An 18,185-nucleotide genomic window follows, 5' to 3' on the forward strand; every position below is an offset into this window, starting at 1 on the left:
GAAGGGGATAAAAAAATGATGATTGATGATTTAGGAATTGACAGGTCACTCCAGGAACACTCTAAATAAGGAGATAAGGACATAAGAGTGGCAAAGGAATGCTAGTTTTCAGCTAAAAACCATGCTTTTAGAAAGGGCTGAAAGACATCACTAATTATAGGAGAGAATACCCCCCCCTCCCCCACTGAGGCAAAGGTTCCTCATACACCCCAGCCAAACTGCCTCCAGATAGTCCCCTCCACAAATAATCCCCTGCACAAGGCATCTGGTATAACAGATGACATGAGAGGTTGACAGAATATCTATCAGAAATCTGGTATAAAAAGCTGCTGTCCTATTAAGTCTGTTTGTGCAGGGTTTGAAGAGAAGGATATACTGTCAGTGGTCAATTTATCAGGTACAATTGTTCAATTGCTAGTTGAAAAATACCTATTTGGAGAAATCATGTGGCCTCAACTCAGTGCCTTTAGGCATGTAGACACAGTCTGAACAACTTACTAAAGTTCAAATTGAACATCAGAATGGAGCAGAATGGGGATTTTTGTGACATGGTTGTTGGTGCCAGATAGGCTGGTCTGAGAACTTCAGAAAGTGCTCATCTGCTGGGATTTTCAGGCACAACCTTCGCTATGGTTTAAAGAGAGTGGTCCAAAAAAGAGCAGATATCCAGTGAGCAGCAGTTTTTTGGACAAAAATGCCTTGTTTATGTGAGAGGTCAGATGAGAATGGGTTCCACTCCTGTCAGCTCAGAACAAGGAAGTGAGACTTTTATTTATTTATGGACTTCCATATTGAAGCAAAAAGTTGATGTGAGCTGCTTGCTCACAGAATTATTTTAAATAAATAAAGGGGAAGTAAAATTAAATATATAAAAGACATAAGAGATGGTGAGGGTTTTATTAAAAGTTATGCATTCATGTTTGGACATTGCTGGAGACATCATGTTTATGACAGAGTTGTATTCTTCCTTTAAGCAAAAACACTCTTAGATCAAACTTTTTCTACTATTACATGATCTGACTGTTTCAAAAGAAAGTTGCTTTAGCTAAAAATGTGAGTGATGGTGACTCAAAAATGCATTAGCACTATTGCCATCTGTCATTGTAATGCAAGACTCACAAACAAGGTTTAAGGACATCATACTGAGTATTTCTTTGAATCATAATAACAAAAGGATTTGTAGGAAAACAACCACAACAGCAAAAGTGAAAAATTCAAAGATGAGTGAGAACATGTGAGTGAGGGAAATGACATGTACTCCAGGGACATAAATTCCAAAATTGATACCTAAAGAATTAAAATTGGTTAAATGCACCTTGTGCGTGGGTCAGTTTTCAACCTTGAATGCAATATTGAAAAAAAAAGAAAATTGTTTGTTGTCATATGGTGTGATCAATTTCCAGTAGTATCAAATATCAGCAGTTTGATCATACATTTACTTTATAATCTGATTTTGCTTTACAGTAGAATTTTGTTTATATATATATATATTAGATGATGCCCCAAATCATGAAATTCAGTTTAAATAATTATGTTATGCCTTGTGAACAGTCTTAATATTTCTCTTCTAATCTGTTCTAACTTCAGCCCATACACAAGAGGGTTTAAAACTGGTGGAATCACAACAAACTCCAGTGAAAAAATGACAGCCAAAAATGGATTTATCTCCTCGATATTATTGCGGCTCAGGGCTATATCACAAAAAACTGTTAGAGAATTAATGACAAATGAAATAATGTGGGGGACACAGCTCTGAAACACTCTTCGGTTAAATCCTGCAGAACCTTTCCAACAAGTAGCCACAATCTGTATATAGGTGTACAGAACGTACAAAAGTGGGAAAATAATTGTCAATATTGTCAGAAACATGCCATAAATATTGTTTACAATAGTGGAAACACATGACAATTTTACCACGTTCCAGTTGCCACAAAATACCCTTTTAATCTCATTGCCACATAATGGAAGCCTGACGGACAGATACAGGCCAACTGCTATAGTAAAAACTGGAATGAGACAAGCTGAGGATGCCAGCAGCACAACAGTTTTATGTGTCATCTTTCTGTGGTAATGTAAAGGATTACAAATAGCAACATGTCTGTCATAAGCAATAATACCTAGAATGGTCATTTCAAATGAAATATATGTGTAGAAAACGTAAATCTGAGTGAAACATGCACTACGTGACATAAAGTGAGTATCAAGAAGAAGGTCCATGAGGAATCTGGGAAAGAAGCCGGTGGAACCGTACAGAGAGTTGACCGATAGAAGAGCTATGAATATGTACATTGGCTCATGCAGAGTTCTCTCTCGTGATACCACCAAGATTATGACAAAGTTAGCAGAGATCATGAAGCTGTAGAGCAGTAGGCAGAAAACAAAGGCCAGGTATCGGTAGTGCCCAATGTTCACGAACATCGTGAGGTTGAAGTGAAAAGACGCTGAGTTGTTTTCCATCCAAAAAACAGAGGAAAATTCAGGATTTCTCTTGTCTTCTATCTCTTACTGCTGTTGTGAAAAACCGTGCCTAGATCAGCATAAGCAGCAGAAGCATAATTACTGGAACACAGATCACGAGCATACCGATCACTTCATTGAATTCACCAAACTTACAGTGAATGGTTGTCAGGTGTGTTGATCAAGACAACAGAACTGTAGGCGGTGGAAGATTATTATTATCATCATCATCGTGTGGTTTGAGATTAGGTCACCTGCAGAGGGTGGAGCTAGGAGCTTTAGGCCACACCCCTAATAATTTTGCATTAAGGTATATGATTTTTGTTTTCATTTTGTGGGTGGGGGGTAGGTACATGACAACTTCACTTTTCAAAAAAAAAATATGATGGGAAAGTAGTTCTCTTAGCTCCATTATGATAAGTTACAACTGCATTTCTATCTTTGTATTCATGTTCAAAATAAAAAAAGTCTGAGAAGTAATAAACCAGCGGTTGTACAACCGATGGTGCATAAGGTAACTGAAAGCATGGATAAAGGAAGGATGTTAAAAACACATATAATCAGTTTGATTAAACTGCCACCCCCAAACTGCCAGATCCATCATTAAATTTAGAAAATGCCTAGTTTGATGATGTTTAATGCACTTACATGGGATGACAGTTGTTGAACTGGTCTAAATTGCCCATAGGAGTTAATGTGAGTGTAAATGTTTTCTTTCTCTCTATATTAGCCCTGTGATTAGCAGATGCTTGTCAATTAATCAATCAACCAATCAATCAATCAATCTTTATTTATATAGTGTCTGTTACAATCAAAATTGTTTCTTGGTGCTTTACAGAATCCCAGGGCCTGACCCCAAACAAGCAACAGTGGCATGGAAAAACTCCCCTTTAACAGGAAGAAACCATGAGCAGGACCAGGCTCATATAGGGGAAACCTCCTGCTGATGGCCGGCTGGGTAGAGACAGAGGAGAAGGGGGAGGACAGGTAGAGGAGAGAATATATAGAACACACATATTAATTAAAATATGCTGCTGCTAGAGTCGGGTTGGGTGAGTCAGGATGTAACACCCTCTCTCACAAAGCTGGCATAGGCTGCCTTGGTTTTGTCGCATTATTGGGTTTGCTGATATTACCGATTTGCTGATTTATCTACTAGACCTGTGTTGAAAAATACATTCTAATGGAGGAGAGATGCATACAATTTGGTATTTACCGGTAAATGTGCTCAGAAAGGGGCACAAGGGAAGTGGAACAACAGGAGGGTTTAAAAATTGGAAGCAGGAACTTCACAGGAACCCTTCTCACTTGGTCCTCTCCATGGTTGTTTCTCCACTACAGGGTAGTGCCCCTCGGCATCATAATGAGTTTCGATTGTGACGTCACCAGGACAAATAAGAAATAATAGAAAAAGTAAACAATGAGGAAGAAGATAAATATGAAAGGAGCTGAGGCGGTGTAATATATTAAGAGAATATGATTTCCTTCACCTCTGTGAAACAAGCAGCTACGGAGGTTTGTCTGCAGGGTATGTTTTTTGTTCCAATCTGGCGCTGCAAGCTGCATCTGTGTCAAAATATATAAGTAAATAGCACGTGTTGTGAAACTTCTAAAATACAAAACAATGGAGGACGTTGCCTTGTTTCTGGTTTGTGCACGTCAAAAATGGTGGTGGATGTGTCTGCTTAGATAATTCTCCTCTTCTGCCTGGTTCCACATCACAGCCTGTTCTCGGTTTAGTCATCAGCACTTAGCAAACCTTAAGTCTCAACACAGGAGTTTTTCAGGGCCAATGTAAGTACCTACCCTGGATCAGTGACTGAGGATAGACCCTGTAAAAGTTCCTGTAAATGGCAGTTTGCAGGATGACTAAAGATGTTGGGTTACAGTATTTTTAGAATATAAAATATAATTCACAATCTCAGTGAATTATTCATAGTTCACTTTAAAAGCGATCCTTATCTGTCTGCCTCAAATGCCTCGTTTATTTCCTGTCAAAATGTCTTACTGGGGCTGATTTTATTTCAGTGTTTCAAGCGCAAGATCCTGATGATCTGTCTTCTGATCTCTGGTAACTTCAGACCGTAGATAAAAGGATTCAGTGCTGGTGGAATGATGACAAATCCTATAGACAGAATTACAGCCAGGAACGGATTGATCTCCTCCACATTTTGACGACTCAACACCGTATCACTAAACGACGTGATTATATAAACCATAAAAGAAATAAGATGTGGAAGGCAGCTCTGCACAACCTTTCCCCGAACATTCAATGTCTTTCTCCAGCATGCGATCACAATTCTGGCATAAGTGTACAATATAAATCCAGAGGAAACGGTCATTAAAAGCACAACCCACATCATAGCAACTGTATTATTGTTAAAATTAGAAAAACATGATAATTTTACAATGTTCCAGCTGGCACAGTAAACCTTCTGCACATTATTACCACAGAGAGGAATTCTGACTAGCATAATAATTGTTACTGACAGGTTAAAAGCAGGAAAAACCCAGGCAAAAACCGACAACGCACACACAGTTTTGGGTGTCATCTTTCTGCTGTAGTGTAGTGGCTGGCACACAGCGATGCATCTGTCATACGCCATGATGCTCAGGATGGTCACTTCATAAGTGGCGTATGTGTATATCACATAAATCTGTGAATAACAAGCTGCATATGAGATTAAATGAACATCAGACAAAAGATCCATGAGAAACCTGGGGAAGAAACCAGCAGAACCGTATAGAGAGTTGACTGATAGAAATGCAATGAAAATATACATGGGCTCATGCAGGCTTCTCTCCTGTGTTATAATCCATATCATAGTGACATTTGAGAATACAATTAATGCATAGGTCAAGAGACAAAAGGCAAAGGCTAAATAACGAACATTTCCAATCATGATGAACATGGTCAGGTTAAAGTAAAGGACAGTTTCATTTCCCATATTCTGAATGCGTTTTTCAGAGCCTGTTTAGAAAATGATTCCCAACTATGATTCGTCGGTGGTTGAGGTTCAGGTCAACCAATGAATAAATGTTCTACGTAGAACTACCTGTCTTTTATCTCGTCCAACATTTGGCCCCAGGAGAATCTGATAGACAAATGTCTAATGCAATACGGATACCCTCCCCATCCAAAGTTCTTGAAAGAAGGGCAGGAACTCCCTGGACATTTAGTCTCTGAAAATTTTAACTCACCATAACGACAAATCAATGGGAGTCCTGCGCTTGTTTCTCTGCAACGAGACAGTCCTATCTGGGAGTGATGGGAGACAATGACACCCGAAATGTGTTGCTTATGCCCAGTCTACTCCATTATTTTGTTTTAGTTGCTGTCACTGCAGAAAATCCCGCTTCACACAGATAGAATGTTGGAAATGGCAAGCGTGTTTTCAGTGCTGTGGTGGCGATTTCAGGGTATTCTGCCATGACTTTAATCCAGAATATTGGACCACAAGTTACGATGCTCTCAGTGCGTTCACATTTACTGATGTGGTGGCCCTTCTTCTGCCCATTGTGTTCCTGTTTTTTTTTTTTCCTTTCAAAATACTCCACGGGCTTGTCTTTTAAACTAGGGTTCACAATTTTTTTTTTTAAGACGTCTGTTTCTTACTCATTTTGCTCGCTTGTGGGTTCAGTTTTGGCGCTTAAGACGTAACCAAGAGAATCCGGTCATTTCCCAAAATGTTTTTCAGAACAAAAGATCATTCAGACTCAGATAATGCATAAAACGGAAATATTTAATTATTTGTTTTGCGGCCCAGTACCAACTGATCCACAGACCAGTACCGGTCCGCGGCCCGGTGGTTGGGGACAACTGACCTAGAGGCACACAGTTGTTTCTTCCTGTTAGTTTCAGGCTCCCTTGAGAGGAGGTTCTGAAAAAATGGCAAGTAATGGCAAAATCCATAACTTTTTCAAGACAATGGAAGTGACATTTGATAATCAGATAGCCAATACAGGAGGAGCAAGCTGCATACAACATTTGTAATCAAGTGGTATTTCTTTAAATAATTTATATAAGGTTCTTTGCTGAGGTATGAGAACAGCAGCTATACTCTGATCTCTGTTCCAAACTGAAAAATTTGTCCCAACCGAAGCACATTAACAAATGAAAAGATGGCCTCACATGGCCTCTGACTTTTATTTTGGTGCCATCCAGCGAATATTCACTTTCTATCTAACCTCTTTCTACCTGGTTACGTTAGCGCTGGCAGTGAAAACTGTCAGAACCCTATATTCCAGGGTTTACAGGTTAGGACTACAAACAGGACCCTGACTCTTTTACTGCCAAATATGGCAAAACAAATGTATTCCTACACAAGATTCTCTTCTCAATATGTATGTTTTCCTCAATTAAATGTGGCAAATTTAATGAAGGATAGACAGCATGTGCAAACACATTTTTTAAAAATATTCCTTTCCTTTTTCATCAAGAAGAAATCAAGTTCCTCCTTAAACAATAGCAAGGAAATCTGTTAAGACAGGGTAGAGCATTTGTCATCCTTGAACATGTGAAGATGGAAGAAACACAGGTGAGCTGTTGGTGAATGTCTGTGTCATGACAACACACCACTGCAATGTATTCATGTTTTTCTTTCAGATTGCCCTTACTGTAATTACACAAAGATTTGTTCAGGATGTGGTCTCATGAGGCCCGTGTCCACTGTCCCGTACGTACTGACTCATCATTAGGTGGATGGAACCAGACCAGCCCCTGAGACCTGTTGTTTTCCTCAGATGTCCTTCAGGGAAGTACCAATAATGATGTCCACTCTGGCAACGGTTACAGTAAACCTACGTGAGTTTGTCAGGGGGACTCCTAATTACTTCTCTTGTGTTTAATAATTAGGACTGTAACTTGTTGTCCATTAAACCTTCTGAGACCAAAGAGATAAACTCACATCAAAACACATTATGACCTTCTGAACTAAAATTACACCACAACATTAGAGCAAGTCAGTCAATCCCCAAAGAATTTTGCATGTTTTTTACATGCAGAGTTGATCTGATGAAGGATATATTTCAATGATTTATTTTGCTTCTTTGTTTTAATCAGTCATTTTTTTCTTTTATCAGCCACAGGTAAAACATAAGACGTTGTGGACAAAATGAGATTTTGGCACCAAAAGCAAAAGACTATGTGTGTGTGGTCAATGTCATTCAAGTACATAGGGCCTGAAGCAAAGAACAGGTGTGCATGTGAGCTGTCATTGTGAGTAAGCTGGCCTCAACAGGCACTCTAAGCATCTTTGCATTTGGTACCTGCTCTGGAATACTCCCAGCACTTTGCATGCTACTAGTGCACTTTGTAATTGTCTTGGTCCAATGCTAGGACTCAAACTCCCAGCTCAGTCCCCTGCAAACTGAGTTACTACTGCCTCAGTGCAGTGAAGACCATTCAAAGCTCTATACAGAGTAGATTTATTTATGTGTTGTGCTAGGCAGGGAATTCAGGTGGAAACTCTTGAATTCAATGTAATAAAATACAGATAAATGAAATGCAGGAAATTCTGTCTGGCACTGAGGTTGAGCATAAGGTTTTAACTCAAGTGTGGTAGTTTCTCTGCAGAACATGAGATAATCTTAAACACTACCCTGTTTTACCTCCTGCTGGTATGTTGTGGTGCCCAAAAGCAGTAAGACCATCACTTTGGACAGACTTGGTTTTAATTCATTAAAGGCTGATTTCAATATCAATAGATAGATTCACTTAATGCACCAAATGCCCACCTTTGCTTGCTTACTGATGTGTTTTGCCTTTGACTTGAATGACTTTTTTATTTTTTAGCATTTATGGTAGTGTGTAGTGTATTGCATTTTTCATGATGACACACAGTGGTAAGTGTTGAGTATATTTGCTTTATTCCTTTGTGATTACTTACACTGTATATTTATTGACAGACCTGATAGTTTTAATATAATGTTTCACCTTGTCAAGGCAATTTGCACTCTGTTGTATTTGAGTGTGTTAATTTTCCCTTTGGAAATTTTCCCAGTCCTCTGCTGTCCTGTAAAGCTTTTGGTAATTTTAGATTTTCCTAAAGAATTTGAAGTCAATTGTTCTACAGTTTTTCATTTACTTTCTTATTTAGCATCAGTTTGGGGGGCAGTAACACAGCCCCAGAAACTTGTACTCCTTACCTACCTGTTTTAAGACATCTGTAACATTCAGGAGGTCAAAGGTCACTTTCTACTTTCATCTACTTTATTCACATTCTGGGCTTTCTTTACACCAGTTAAGCCTTCTGCATTCTACAGTTTCTTTCAGTTATCTTTGGTCTGTGTATGTTTGGCATCATTGTATCTGATATTTGAAATCCTCTGCACATTTAGTGATTCACGTGTTTCAAGTGTGTTACTGACAGATCAAGAGTTCTTCAGATTTCTACCTTTAATTAAACCCCAAACTATCTGCATATAGGCCCACATATAAATCTGAATTGTAGTGCTCACTGATGGGCACTGCAGCTTCCAGAAATAGATGTGGCTGTTTATCACATATCATCTTTCTTACTCTTTAGGACCACTGACCACTTGAATGTCCCATTGACAAAAACATACTAACTGTTATTTTCTAGGTGGATAGGTTGTGGATATACAAATTATCACCTTCTTTGCAATTCTTTTCATTGTGCATGGGTTAATATTCAACCACAGTAAAAACACATCCATGTCTATATTCAAAAAACAGCTAAGATATTGGATTTTCTGCCAATAACCTCTACAGTTTAACTCTGATACTGTAACTTGAGGATGCATTCCTGCTATATAACCCCATCACCGACATATATAACCTCTCATTGTGTTTCTAATATTAGTAAGCTTCAATCCATAAATAATAGGGTTTAACACCGGCGTTATTATGAGGAACTGTATTGCCATAAAATTCCTTAAATGCTGGGGCAGTGACACAGATCCATACCTGGAATACATTAGATCAAAAAGCAAAGATGCTGTCACATTGAATAGACAACATAGATGTGGTAAACAGGTTTGCATAAACTTTTTCCTGCCCTCTGTGGATTTTAATGTTGCCTTTACAAGCTGTACGTAGGAGGACGCAATGAGAAGAGCGTGACAGAAGTAAAAAAGGATGAGGACCATTCCAACAATGTCATTTGCTGTCGTGGCACCACAAGCAAGTTTAACAACAGCCCAGTTCTCACAGTAGAGCTTATCTATGTGGGAGCCGCATAGCTCCAAAGAAGATGACAGACTTATGACAAGTGTCTCACAACATAGAGGCACGAGCCAGGACAATCCCAGTAACAGCACAATATTTTGCTTTGACATCACACAGTGATACTCCAGCGGCCGACATATAGCCACGTATCTGTCATAAGCCATAACAACGAGAATAGAGTAGTCTATTTTAGCATTGGAGTATATAACATAGATTTGCACAAAACACCCCACACGTGATATTAGATGATCATCAGACAAAAGGTCAGAGAGGAATTTGGGATAAAATCCAGTTGCTCCATAAAGCCCATTAAAGCACAAAGAGCCCAAAAAAATGTACATTGGTTCATGTAGCTTTTTTTCTATTATAATGGTTAAAATCAAACATATGTTTACCACTATAATCAGAAAATAACAGAGAAAAGTGAGAGCAAAAAGAGTATTTCTGTATTTGACTGTTGCATTAAACCCCGAGAGTGAAAATACAACTATGCTGGATCTATTGGGCATCCTGAAGTCTTCGCTCTTCTACGTGATCATGCAAATCTGCAGTTCTCCTGGAGAGTGGGGAGGATTAGCCTGGCCCTTATATGCCATACTAAAGAAAGAATGCTATTGGCTCAAAGCTCAGGACAAAAAAAACGCCACTTGCCAAGACTGAGAAGTAATGTCTATCTTTGTTACTGTTTAACATGAGGCTACTAATTTAACTGTATGACTTTGTAATCTGGTTGATAATGTTTTTAACCCTAAGTTCAGTGTAACAATTGCAGTGGTAACAGCTAGATTTAAGCAGGATTTAATGTTATATTCTACAAATACATATGTTTTTATACTTATATAATTTACATATATAATACCTTTATATAATTTAATGTTTTAAGCAGACACATGGTTGAAAGTGAAGCACTTTCTTCGGGGCTTCTAATTGTATCTTGACCTTGAGTGGAACTGTCAGTACCCACACATCAACAGAGATTTGTGGACTGGGCTATTTATAGTTTTACCATCTTTTTTAATGAATGTTCTGATGCTTTTAAAAATGTATCCAATTTTTATCAATCTTTTACTTCACTAATTTCCTGTTTACTCCTTTTAGTTTGATGGTCTGTAGCATTGTCTGACAAGACCACTGTTCCTCTGAGAACACAGAAATGTTGGTCTTTTAACAGCTGGAAATGAGAAACATGACAGACGTTATTTCCCACTATTTTCAAAAGAGGGGAGTCTTAGTGTGTGTTTATGCATGGGTGGAATAATACTTTACACGTGAATAGTTTGGCTGAAAATGAAGTGCCAAAAAGCTGATCATCTGACTCAGGTTAGGTAAGGAGATGAATGCATAATACACATTTAACAAGTAACAGTCAGCTTTAAAGGTCATGTGGGAGATTTTTAATAAACCATTGTCAGAAATTGGTTGACATTAACATGCCATTCTCTGACATGTTCTGCATTATCACAACTAGATGGCTGAAAATCTCACAATATGAAACATGTTCTTTGTATGTAGCCACTTAAAGACAAGCAAAAGATGTTTAAGGACCTTTAAACCTTTCAGTACACAACCAACTGGAAAGAAACCATTTATAACAGTGAACACTGTGATGATTTAGAGCAAGGAAATCGGTTCTTGACTGCTCATCGTAATGCAGAGACATTTTCTGATAAATAAATAAAACATTAGCCTTTACCTTTAAACACATTTAAAAGCCTGTTGCGAACTTGCGTCAGTTTGAGTCCATATATAAGAGGGTTCAGAATTGGTGGAAACAAGAGAAACTGCAGAGCCATGAAATTCTTTACACCTGCTGACATAGAGGGTGATCCGTACCTGGCATACATGAGGTCAAACAGCAGAGCAACTGTTACGTTAAGCAGGCAGAACAAATGTGGCACACATGTCTGCGTAAACTTTTTCCTCCCGTCTCTTGATTTCACAGCAGATTTTAACAACGGCACGTACGAGCACATAATGAAAACATCATGGCAGAAATAGAATAAAATGACAATGTATCCTACAATATTGTTTGCCGTTATTGAATTGCAAGAAAGCTTAACAATTGACCAGTTTGCGCAATAGAGTTTGTCGATGTGGGAGTCACATAATTGCAGTAGAGAGGTCATTATCGTCACAATGGTCTGACAAAACCAAGGCACCAGTCTTGAGAAACACACCAACAAAACAACCTTATGTTTAGTCATTACAGAGTGATACTCCAGCGGGCGACATATAGCCAAATATCTGTCATAAGCCATGAGGGCCAGAATTGAGAAATCAGTTGAAGCATATGAGTATATAACAAAAACTTGTAAAATGCAACCAGCATAAGATATGGTACGGTTGTTAGTCACTAAATCATATAAGAACTTGGGGTAAAAAGCTGCTGTCCCATAGAGACTATTAATGCACAAATTACACAGAAATATGTACATGGGTTCATGAAGTTTTTCCTCCAGTATAATGACCAAGATAAGAGCTCCATTTACAATCCAAATCAAACTGTAACACAAAAAGATGAAGGTGAAAATAAGGCCTCTGTTTGTCGTTAGGTCGTTTAATCCCGATAAGTAAAATATATTAGTTTTGTTGGTCATTTTGTGCGTCTCGGTCAAAAACATTAATGTCGTTTAAACGCCTTGTCCTTACCTGCTCTGGACAGGTAGCAAAACTGCTTTTATTGTTTGTTCAGCACTGCTAAACTCCAATCAGAATGTATTAGAGCTCCAGAGATCAATTCCCTGTCGAAATGTAAAGAAACAGACAACAACATTGTTTCTGTTGTGTCTTAATATCAGTATAAAAGAAGTAAAACTTTTTAACTCCCACTGTGATAGTAATATAGATCAATACACAACACAGACATGATGTCACTGTACTTTTTTCTTGATGCTATTTCCCTTGTGGGGTCGAAGGGAGCATGCTGAAGCCTATCCTAGCAGCAAATGAGCAAAGGCAGGGTGGACAAGTCGTCAGCTCATCGCTAGACCCTATCTGAGCATTTGGGGATTTGGTCATTTGCTCATTCAGAATCAGAATTCCTTTATTGTCGTTGTCGGGGTCCAACAAAATTTGAAAGTGAAATCATTAAAGTACATGACTATAATTATAAAATACAATCAAAATCGCAGTTTTCTAAAAGGTTAAAAACTAAAATAGGACAACAGCACAGGCCAAACATTCTGCATTCACAGCCAGTTTTTACATGAATTCTCATGTTAGTTGCATAATGAGAATATCTTCAAGTCTGCTCAGAGTAGAGTATAATTATGTTTCTGGCACAGAAACTCCTTTATTGCCTGTTTGTTTTTGCTTTGAGTGACCTAAAACTTTTGCCCCAAGGCAGCAGTTCAAAGAGCAAGTGTTCTTTTTAGGATGGGTCCTTGCAGATACAGTGTGGCTTTCTGAGACTGCGAGAAGTACCGTATTTTCACGACTATAAGGCGCACCTAAAACACTGAGATTTTCTCAAAACGGTGCGCCTTATAATATGGAGCGCCTTGTGTGTGGACTGAGTTCCAAAATCTGCTGTGCGTCTTTGGTGGGTGCACTACGGTAAGCGCTCCGCCAATCGATTAGCGGCACACCTCCGCGTAAGGATCCCCTAAAATGGCGCCGGTCAAGCGAGACGCGTATGAATGAGGCTTACTTTAAACTGCAGGCCATCGAATATGCGGCTGAAAAATGGCAATCGAGCAATCTTAGTGTTTTCGCTTTATGAGGAGGCGGCATCTCTCCATACGCGCGAGGACAACAGATCCCTCTGACTTTTAACATCCCTTTGACCCACAAAGTGGAGAAAAAGGGACCAGCACGGTGGCGATACGCACAACGGGGCACGAGAAGTCATCGTTCACCGTGGTTCTCGGCTGCCACGGAAACGGACAATGCGCTGGATGACGGAAGGCGAACACTCCTTCACAAAGACTATGAGGCAGCGGCGGGCAAGTTATGCCACCATTTGCGGGTGGATTGTAGACGCATGGGCTATGATACCGTCTTCATGTATTGTAAGAGCTTTCACAAAATCAATGCTGAACCGGAACCGGTCGGGGAGTCCGATTCAGATGATAAGAAGAGGAATTCGGGATGTTGGACATTGAAATAGTGCAGCTGTTTAATTCAGATACAGAAGATGAAAACTTTGATGGTTTTGTGGCAGAAGAATGAATATTTTGTTCAATAAATGTGTCGAAACTCACTGTTTTACTTCCGTTGTCATTTTTTAGTGTATGTTTCAGTATGCGCCTAATAATACGGTGCGCCTTATGTATGTTTTAAATACAGAAATAGCACCCATAACTGAGACTGCGCCTTTTAATACAGTGCGCCTTATGGTCGTGAAAATACGGTATGCAATGTGATGGGATGACTGATCACAAAATTTTACAGAGACATTGAAAACAAACCTAAAACCTTGTTTCAATTAATTTCATTTAACTGATCGTAACCAAACTTCAAGGACCAACAACCTGTAGTGTTGGAATTTCTTTTGTATAAATGGCTTGTTTATTTTTTGTTTTTTTTACAACCATTGTCCATGTTGTATCAGTGATGCATTGTGTAAATTTTAGCTTTCTATTTGTGAGCATAAGCCACCCGAGAATTTATAGATTAGCAGTGTTGAGCTGACGAAAGAGCCTGTGGTACAGATAAGTCAAAGTACAATGAAAATCCTCTAAAAACTAGACTGCTCATGCAACAGTTAGAAGTGATAATTAACTATATGGGAAGGTTTAAGTAATAAAACTGAGTATCAAAGTTTTTGTTTTTTCTTCATTTCATTTTATGAACAAGCCAGAAGACAGGACTAAATTTGCAGCCTTTACATTTTAGTTGCACTCACAATTTGATTTAAAAAGTGGGGAAAATGTTTGCTGACATTGAAATTACATTAAATTGGGCATGAATTATATTTTTTGCAACAGTGACAGACAACAATCTGTGATAAATTGTAAAACCTCAAAGAAACCTTGGTGGTGAAGCAAACCGCCCCAGTATGGTCTGGCTTGGCATGTAAAAGTTTGAACAAGAACTTATGAATAAAACCAATTCAGGCAGATCATGTTTTCAGACCTACGTTTGTTTTGTCGCAGACCACTTGATAACATTCTTTAAAACTCTCAACTCTTCCTGCACAGAAATCTTTCAATTCTGTTTCTAACTTTGGTCAGTTTTAAACCATAGATTAAAGGATTGATTAGAGGAGGAAAGAGCAGAAACTGTATTGCAATAAAATTTTGGGCACTCTCAGACATTTTTTCTGACCGAAGTCTGACATGCAACACATCAAAAAGTAAGCACATGGCCACGATTATGAAAGACATTAAATGTGGCAAACATGTTTGCAGAAATTTCATCCTTTCTTCTTTACCTGTTAGGCATGTTCTCATGATATAGAAATAAGAGTAAGTAACAAGGAGAAAATGGCAAAAATAAAACGTAATAATAAAAACTGAAAAAAAAGCAGTTGTTATTGATATAGTACATTCTAATCTACGTATGACATAGTTAATACAATACATTCTTACTAAATGTGAGCCACATAACGTGAGAGTTGATGTTGATGTTGTGGTTATGAATATCTGGCCCAAAGGGAGAATCCAAGCAGCAAACACAAGAGCAGAAACTCTCTGAGGATTCATCACAGAGTGATACACCAGAGGTCGACATATAGCCACATATCTATCATAGGCCATCAGCACTAAAAGAGAAAAATCAGCACAAGCAGAGGAGTTGACTGCAAAACTCTGCACGAGACATCCTGCATAAGAGATGACGTGAGAGGTCGACAGAATATCTATCAGAAATTTGGGGTAAAATGCTGCTGTCCCATAAAGTGAGTTGATGCAGAGGTTGCAGAGAAAGATATACATGGGTTCATGAAGACTTTTATCCACGATAATTGCCACAATGAGGGTCACATTTACCTGAACAATCACACAGTAGCAAACAAAAGTGATAGCAAATAAAGTAAATCTGTAATTTACAATGCTATTGAATCCAGACAGAGTAAATATCATTACTTCTGAAGCGTTATCCATCACAACATGTAAGTTAATCATGTTACCATCCTCACAACTGAATTATGTAGATAAGTGCTCTCAGCTCTCTCTCTGTAATCAGCCTCGTGTCAGAAAAGCTGTTCTCTCTCTGCTGTTGAATCCACATTTCTTTATATAGTTTCTTGATATCAGTGATGAACTTTCATTAAAATAGATTCTGTTCAGCATTTGGTCAGTCCCTCTCTCGGTTTGACTCCTCCTTCCTTCGCTCCATCCCTCAGTCCTGCCTTCAATCACCTGCTTCAGAATTGCCAGATGACATGTTTTCAGTTGTTGAGCTTTTCATAAAATTCACTTACTGGTTGAAGGCAAAAGGTTGTACCGCCTTTGTCTTTAGGTTTTTCTTAATTCTTTATTGCATACTTTCAACAATATGTTTTTAAAAGTTCTTCATAGATTTTGACCTATATTAGCACGTCAGCATGATAGAGTCACCAATTTGTTAGGGGTTAGTCTAACCAGGACCCAAATGCAGACAGACCCAACATTTACCACAACAATGACAACAGGGCCTAAATAGCCAGTTGATTAACAATTGGCCACAGGTGTGACTGTCACCAGCAGCACCTGCAGTCAAGTGGCTCCACCACGGCCCCTGGAGAAAGAACTGTCAGGGCCATTGGAGTACATTGTCATTGTCATGTTCCAGAAATCATTTGGAGTTGAGATTAGATTTGGACATTGTGCATTGACCTGCTAAAAGTAGCAATCAGAAGATGGACACACTGGTCATAAAGGGATTAGTGTGGTCCGTAGCAATACTTGAAAAACTCATGGTTTTATTTGATGCTCAATTGGTACTAAGGTGCCCAAAGCATGCTAAGAAAATGACCCCAACATCATTACATGCTTTCCTGTTGGTGAAGCCAAATTCTGATCCTACAATGTGAATGTCACAGCTGAAACCAAGACTTGTCAGACCAGCTAACGTTTTTCTGAACTTCTGTTGTCTAACAGGAGTGGCATCTGGTGTCGTCTTTGGCTGTAGCCAAGGTTGGAGGTGCTGTACAATCAGAGATGGTATTCTGTATTTCTTGTGTGACGGCCCACTAGGTAGCCTCACGTCTGGGTCAATATTTGGAAATGGTGTTTTTGGCTGCGCTTGGTCTTGTGTTGTGTATGGCCTGCAGATGGAGCTGTCTGGAGCTGTTGGGTGGCCACCACTCCAGGTGTGGCTCATTAACCTGATGAGCCAGGCGATGGCTTAAAACCACTGTTCTGATCTGGTGTGAAGGAGGGAGACGGAGGTCGGGCTGATCAGAGCGAGGGTCAGCTGCGGCCGTGTGCAATTGGAAAACCTGCCGAACGCGTCAACTTGAGAGTGCCAGTCTCATTGCTAAAGCCTCGTTGGCTTCCCCCCTTTGTTTGGAATCTCGTTAGACCTTTTTGCACCTTACACTTTCCCCTTGCTGATACTGCATTATATTCTTCAGTTCACCTTCAGCATTGACTTTGCACTTTAGTTATTTAATAAATCCCATTTTGTTAAAATCTTTAAAACGTGTGTGGTCTCCCCTTTTATGTTGTGGTCATTCTGAGCCAAGTGGCCATGATATATGGGGGCTCGTCCGGGATCGGAACCTGTCTGCGGAGGTATGAGAACAGCAGCTGTACTCTGATCTCTCTGTTCCAAACTGAAAAATTTGACCCAACCAAAGCACATTAACAAATGAAAAGATGGCCTCACATGGCCTCTGACTTTTATTTTGGCGCCATCCAGCGAATATTCACTTTCTATCTAACCTATTTCTAGGTGGTTACGTTAGCACTTAGCGCTGGCAGTGAATACTGTCAGAACCCTATATTCCAGGGTTTACAGGTTAGGACTACAAACAGGTTATTTCATGACTCTTTTACTGCCAAATATGGCAAAACAAATGTATTCCTACACAAGATTCTCTTCTCAATATGTATGTTTTCCTCAATTAAATGTGGCAAATTTAATGAAGGATAGACAGCATGTGCAAACACATTTTTTTAAAATATTTCTTTCCTTTTTCATCAAGAAGAAAACAATAGCAAGGAAATCTGTTAAGACAGGGTAGAGCATTTGTCATCCTTGAACATGTGAAGATGGAAGAAACACAGGTGAGCTGTTGGTGAATGTCTGTGTCATGACAACACACCACTGCAATGTATTCATGTTTTTCTTTCAGATTGCCCTTACTGTAATTACACAAAGATTTGTTCAGGATGTGGTCTCATGAGGCCCGTGTCCACTGTCCCGTACGTACTGACTCATCATTAGGTGGATGGAACCAGACCAGCCCCTGAGACCTGTTGTTTTCCTCAGATGTCCTTCAGGGAAGTACCAATAATGATGTCCACTCTGACAACGGTTACAGTAAACCTACGTGAGTTTGTCAGGGGGACACCTAATTACTTCTCTTGTGTTTAATAATTAGGACTGTAACTTGTCCATTAAACCTTCTGAGACCAAAGAGATAAACACACATCAAAACACATTATGACCT

At 39.1% G+C, this 18,185-nt stretch overlaps 5 protein-coding genes across 5 annotated transcripts; all 5 read right to left on the reverse strand.

Moving 5' to 3' along the window:
* Nucleotides 1-522: 522 nt before the first annotated feature.
* LOC130529825 (olfactory receptor 52E4-like) lies at nucleotides 523-2,939 on the reverse strand. The gene has a single exon (XM_057040446.1). It carries the CDS (start codon nucleotides 2,455-2,457, stop codon nucleotides 1,522-1,524), a length of 936 nt encoding a protein of 311 aa, XP_056896426.1. The 5' UTR covers nucleotides 2,458-2,939; the 3' UTR covers nucleotides 523-1,521.
* An 803-nt stretch (nucleotides 2,940-3,742) lies between these two features.
* On the reverse strand, nucleotides 3,743-5,405 carry LOC130529506 (olfactory receptor 51E1-like). The gene has a single exon (XM_057039803.1). The coding sequence runs from the start codon at nucleotides 5,403-5,405 to the stop codon at nucleotides 4,482-4,484; it is 924 nt and encodes a 307-aa protein (XP_056895783.1). The 3' UTR covers nucleotides 3,743-4,481.
* A 3,126-nt stretch (nucleotides 5,406-8,531) lies between these two features.
* LOC130535427 (olfactory receptor 4E1-like) lies at nucleotides 8,532-10,914 on the reverse strand. The gene has a single exon (XM_057050443.1). The coding sequence runs from the start codon at nucleotides 10,153-10,155 to the stop codon at nucleotides 9,241-9,243; it is 915 nt and encodes a 304-aa protein (XP_056906423.1). The 5' UTR covers nucleotides 10,156-10,914; the 3' UTR covers nucleotides 8,532-9,240.
* A 167-nt stretch (nucleotides 10,915-11,081) lies between these two features.
* Nucleotides 11,082-13,554, reverse strand: LOC130535419 (olfactory receptor 11H6-like). The gene has a single exon (XM_057050430.1). It carries the CDS (start codon nucleotides 12,265-12,267, stop codon nucleotides 11,329-11,331), a length of 939 nt encoding a protein of 312 aa, XP_056906410.1. The 5' UTR covers nucleotides 12,268-13,554; the 3' UTR covers nucleotides 11,082-11,328.
* Nucleotides 13,555-14,587: 1,033 nt separating this feature from the next.
* LOC130535409 (olfactory receptor 5AN1-like) lies at nucleotides 14,588-15,991 on the reverse strand. The gene has a single exon (XM_057050418.1). The coding sequence runs from the start codon at nucleotides 15,709-15,711 to the stop codon at nucleotides 14,770-14,772; it is 942 nt and encodes a 313-aa protein (XP_056906398.1). The 5' UTR covers nucleotides 15,712-15,991; the 3' UTR covers nucleotides 14,588-14,769.
* Between the last annotated feature and the right edge of the window lie 2,194 nt (nucleotides 15,992-18,185).

This window comes from Takifugu flavidus, chromosome 1 (assembly GCF_003711565.1).
Source record: "Takifugu flavidus isolate HTHZ2018 chromosome 1, ASM371156v2, whole genome shotgun sequence".
In the NCBI taxonomy this organism is placed as follows: Eukaryota; Metazoa; Chordata; class Actinopteri; order Tetraodontiformes; family Tetraodontidae; genus Takifugu; species Takifugu flavidus.

Coding starts and splice junctions, on each gene's coding strand:
- LOC130529825 (XM_057040446.1), bottom strand. CDS start 2,457: ATGGAAAACAACTCAGCGTCTTTTCACTTCAACCTCACGATGTTCGTG.
- LOC130529506 (XM_057039803.1), bottom strand. CDS start 5,405: ATGGGAAATGAAACTGTCCTTTACTTTAACCTGACCATGTTCATCATG.
- LOC130535427 (XM_057050443.1), bottom strand. CDS start 10,155: ATGCCCAATAGATCCAGCATAGTTGTATTTTCACTCTCGGGGTTTAAT.
- LOC130535409 (XM_057050418.1), bottom strand. CDS start 15,711: ATGATTAACTTACATGTTGTGATGGATAACGCTTCAGAAGTAATGATA.
- LOC130535419 (XM_057050430.1), bottom strand. CDS start 12,267: ATGTTTTTGACCGAGACGCACAAAATGACCAACAAAACTAATATATTT.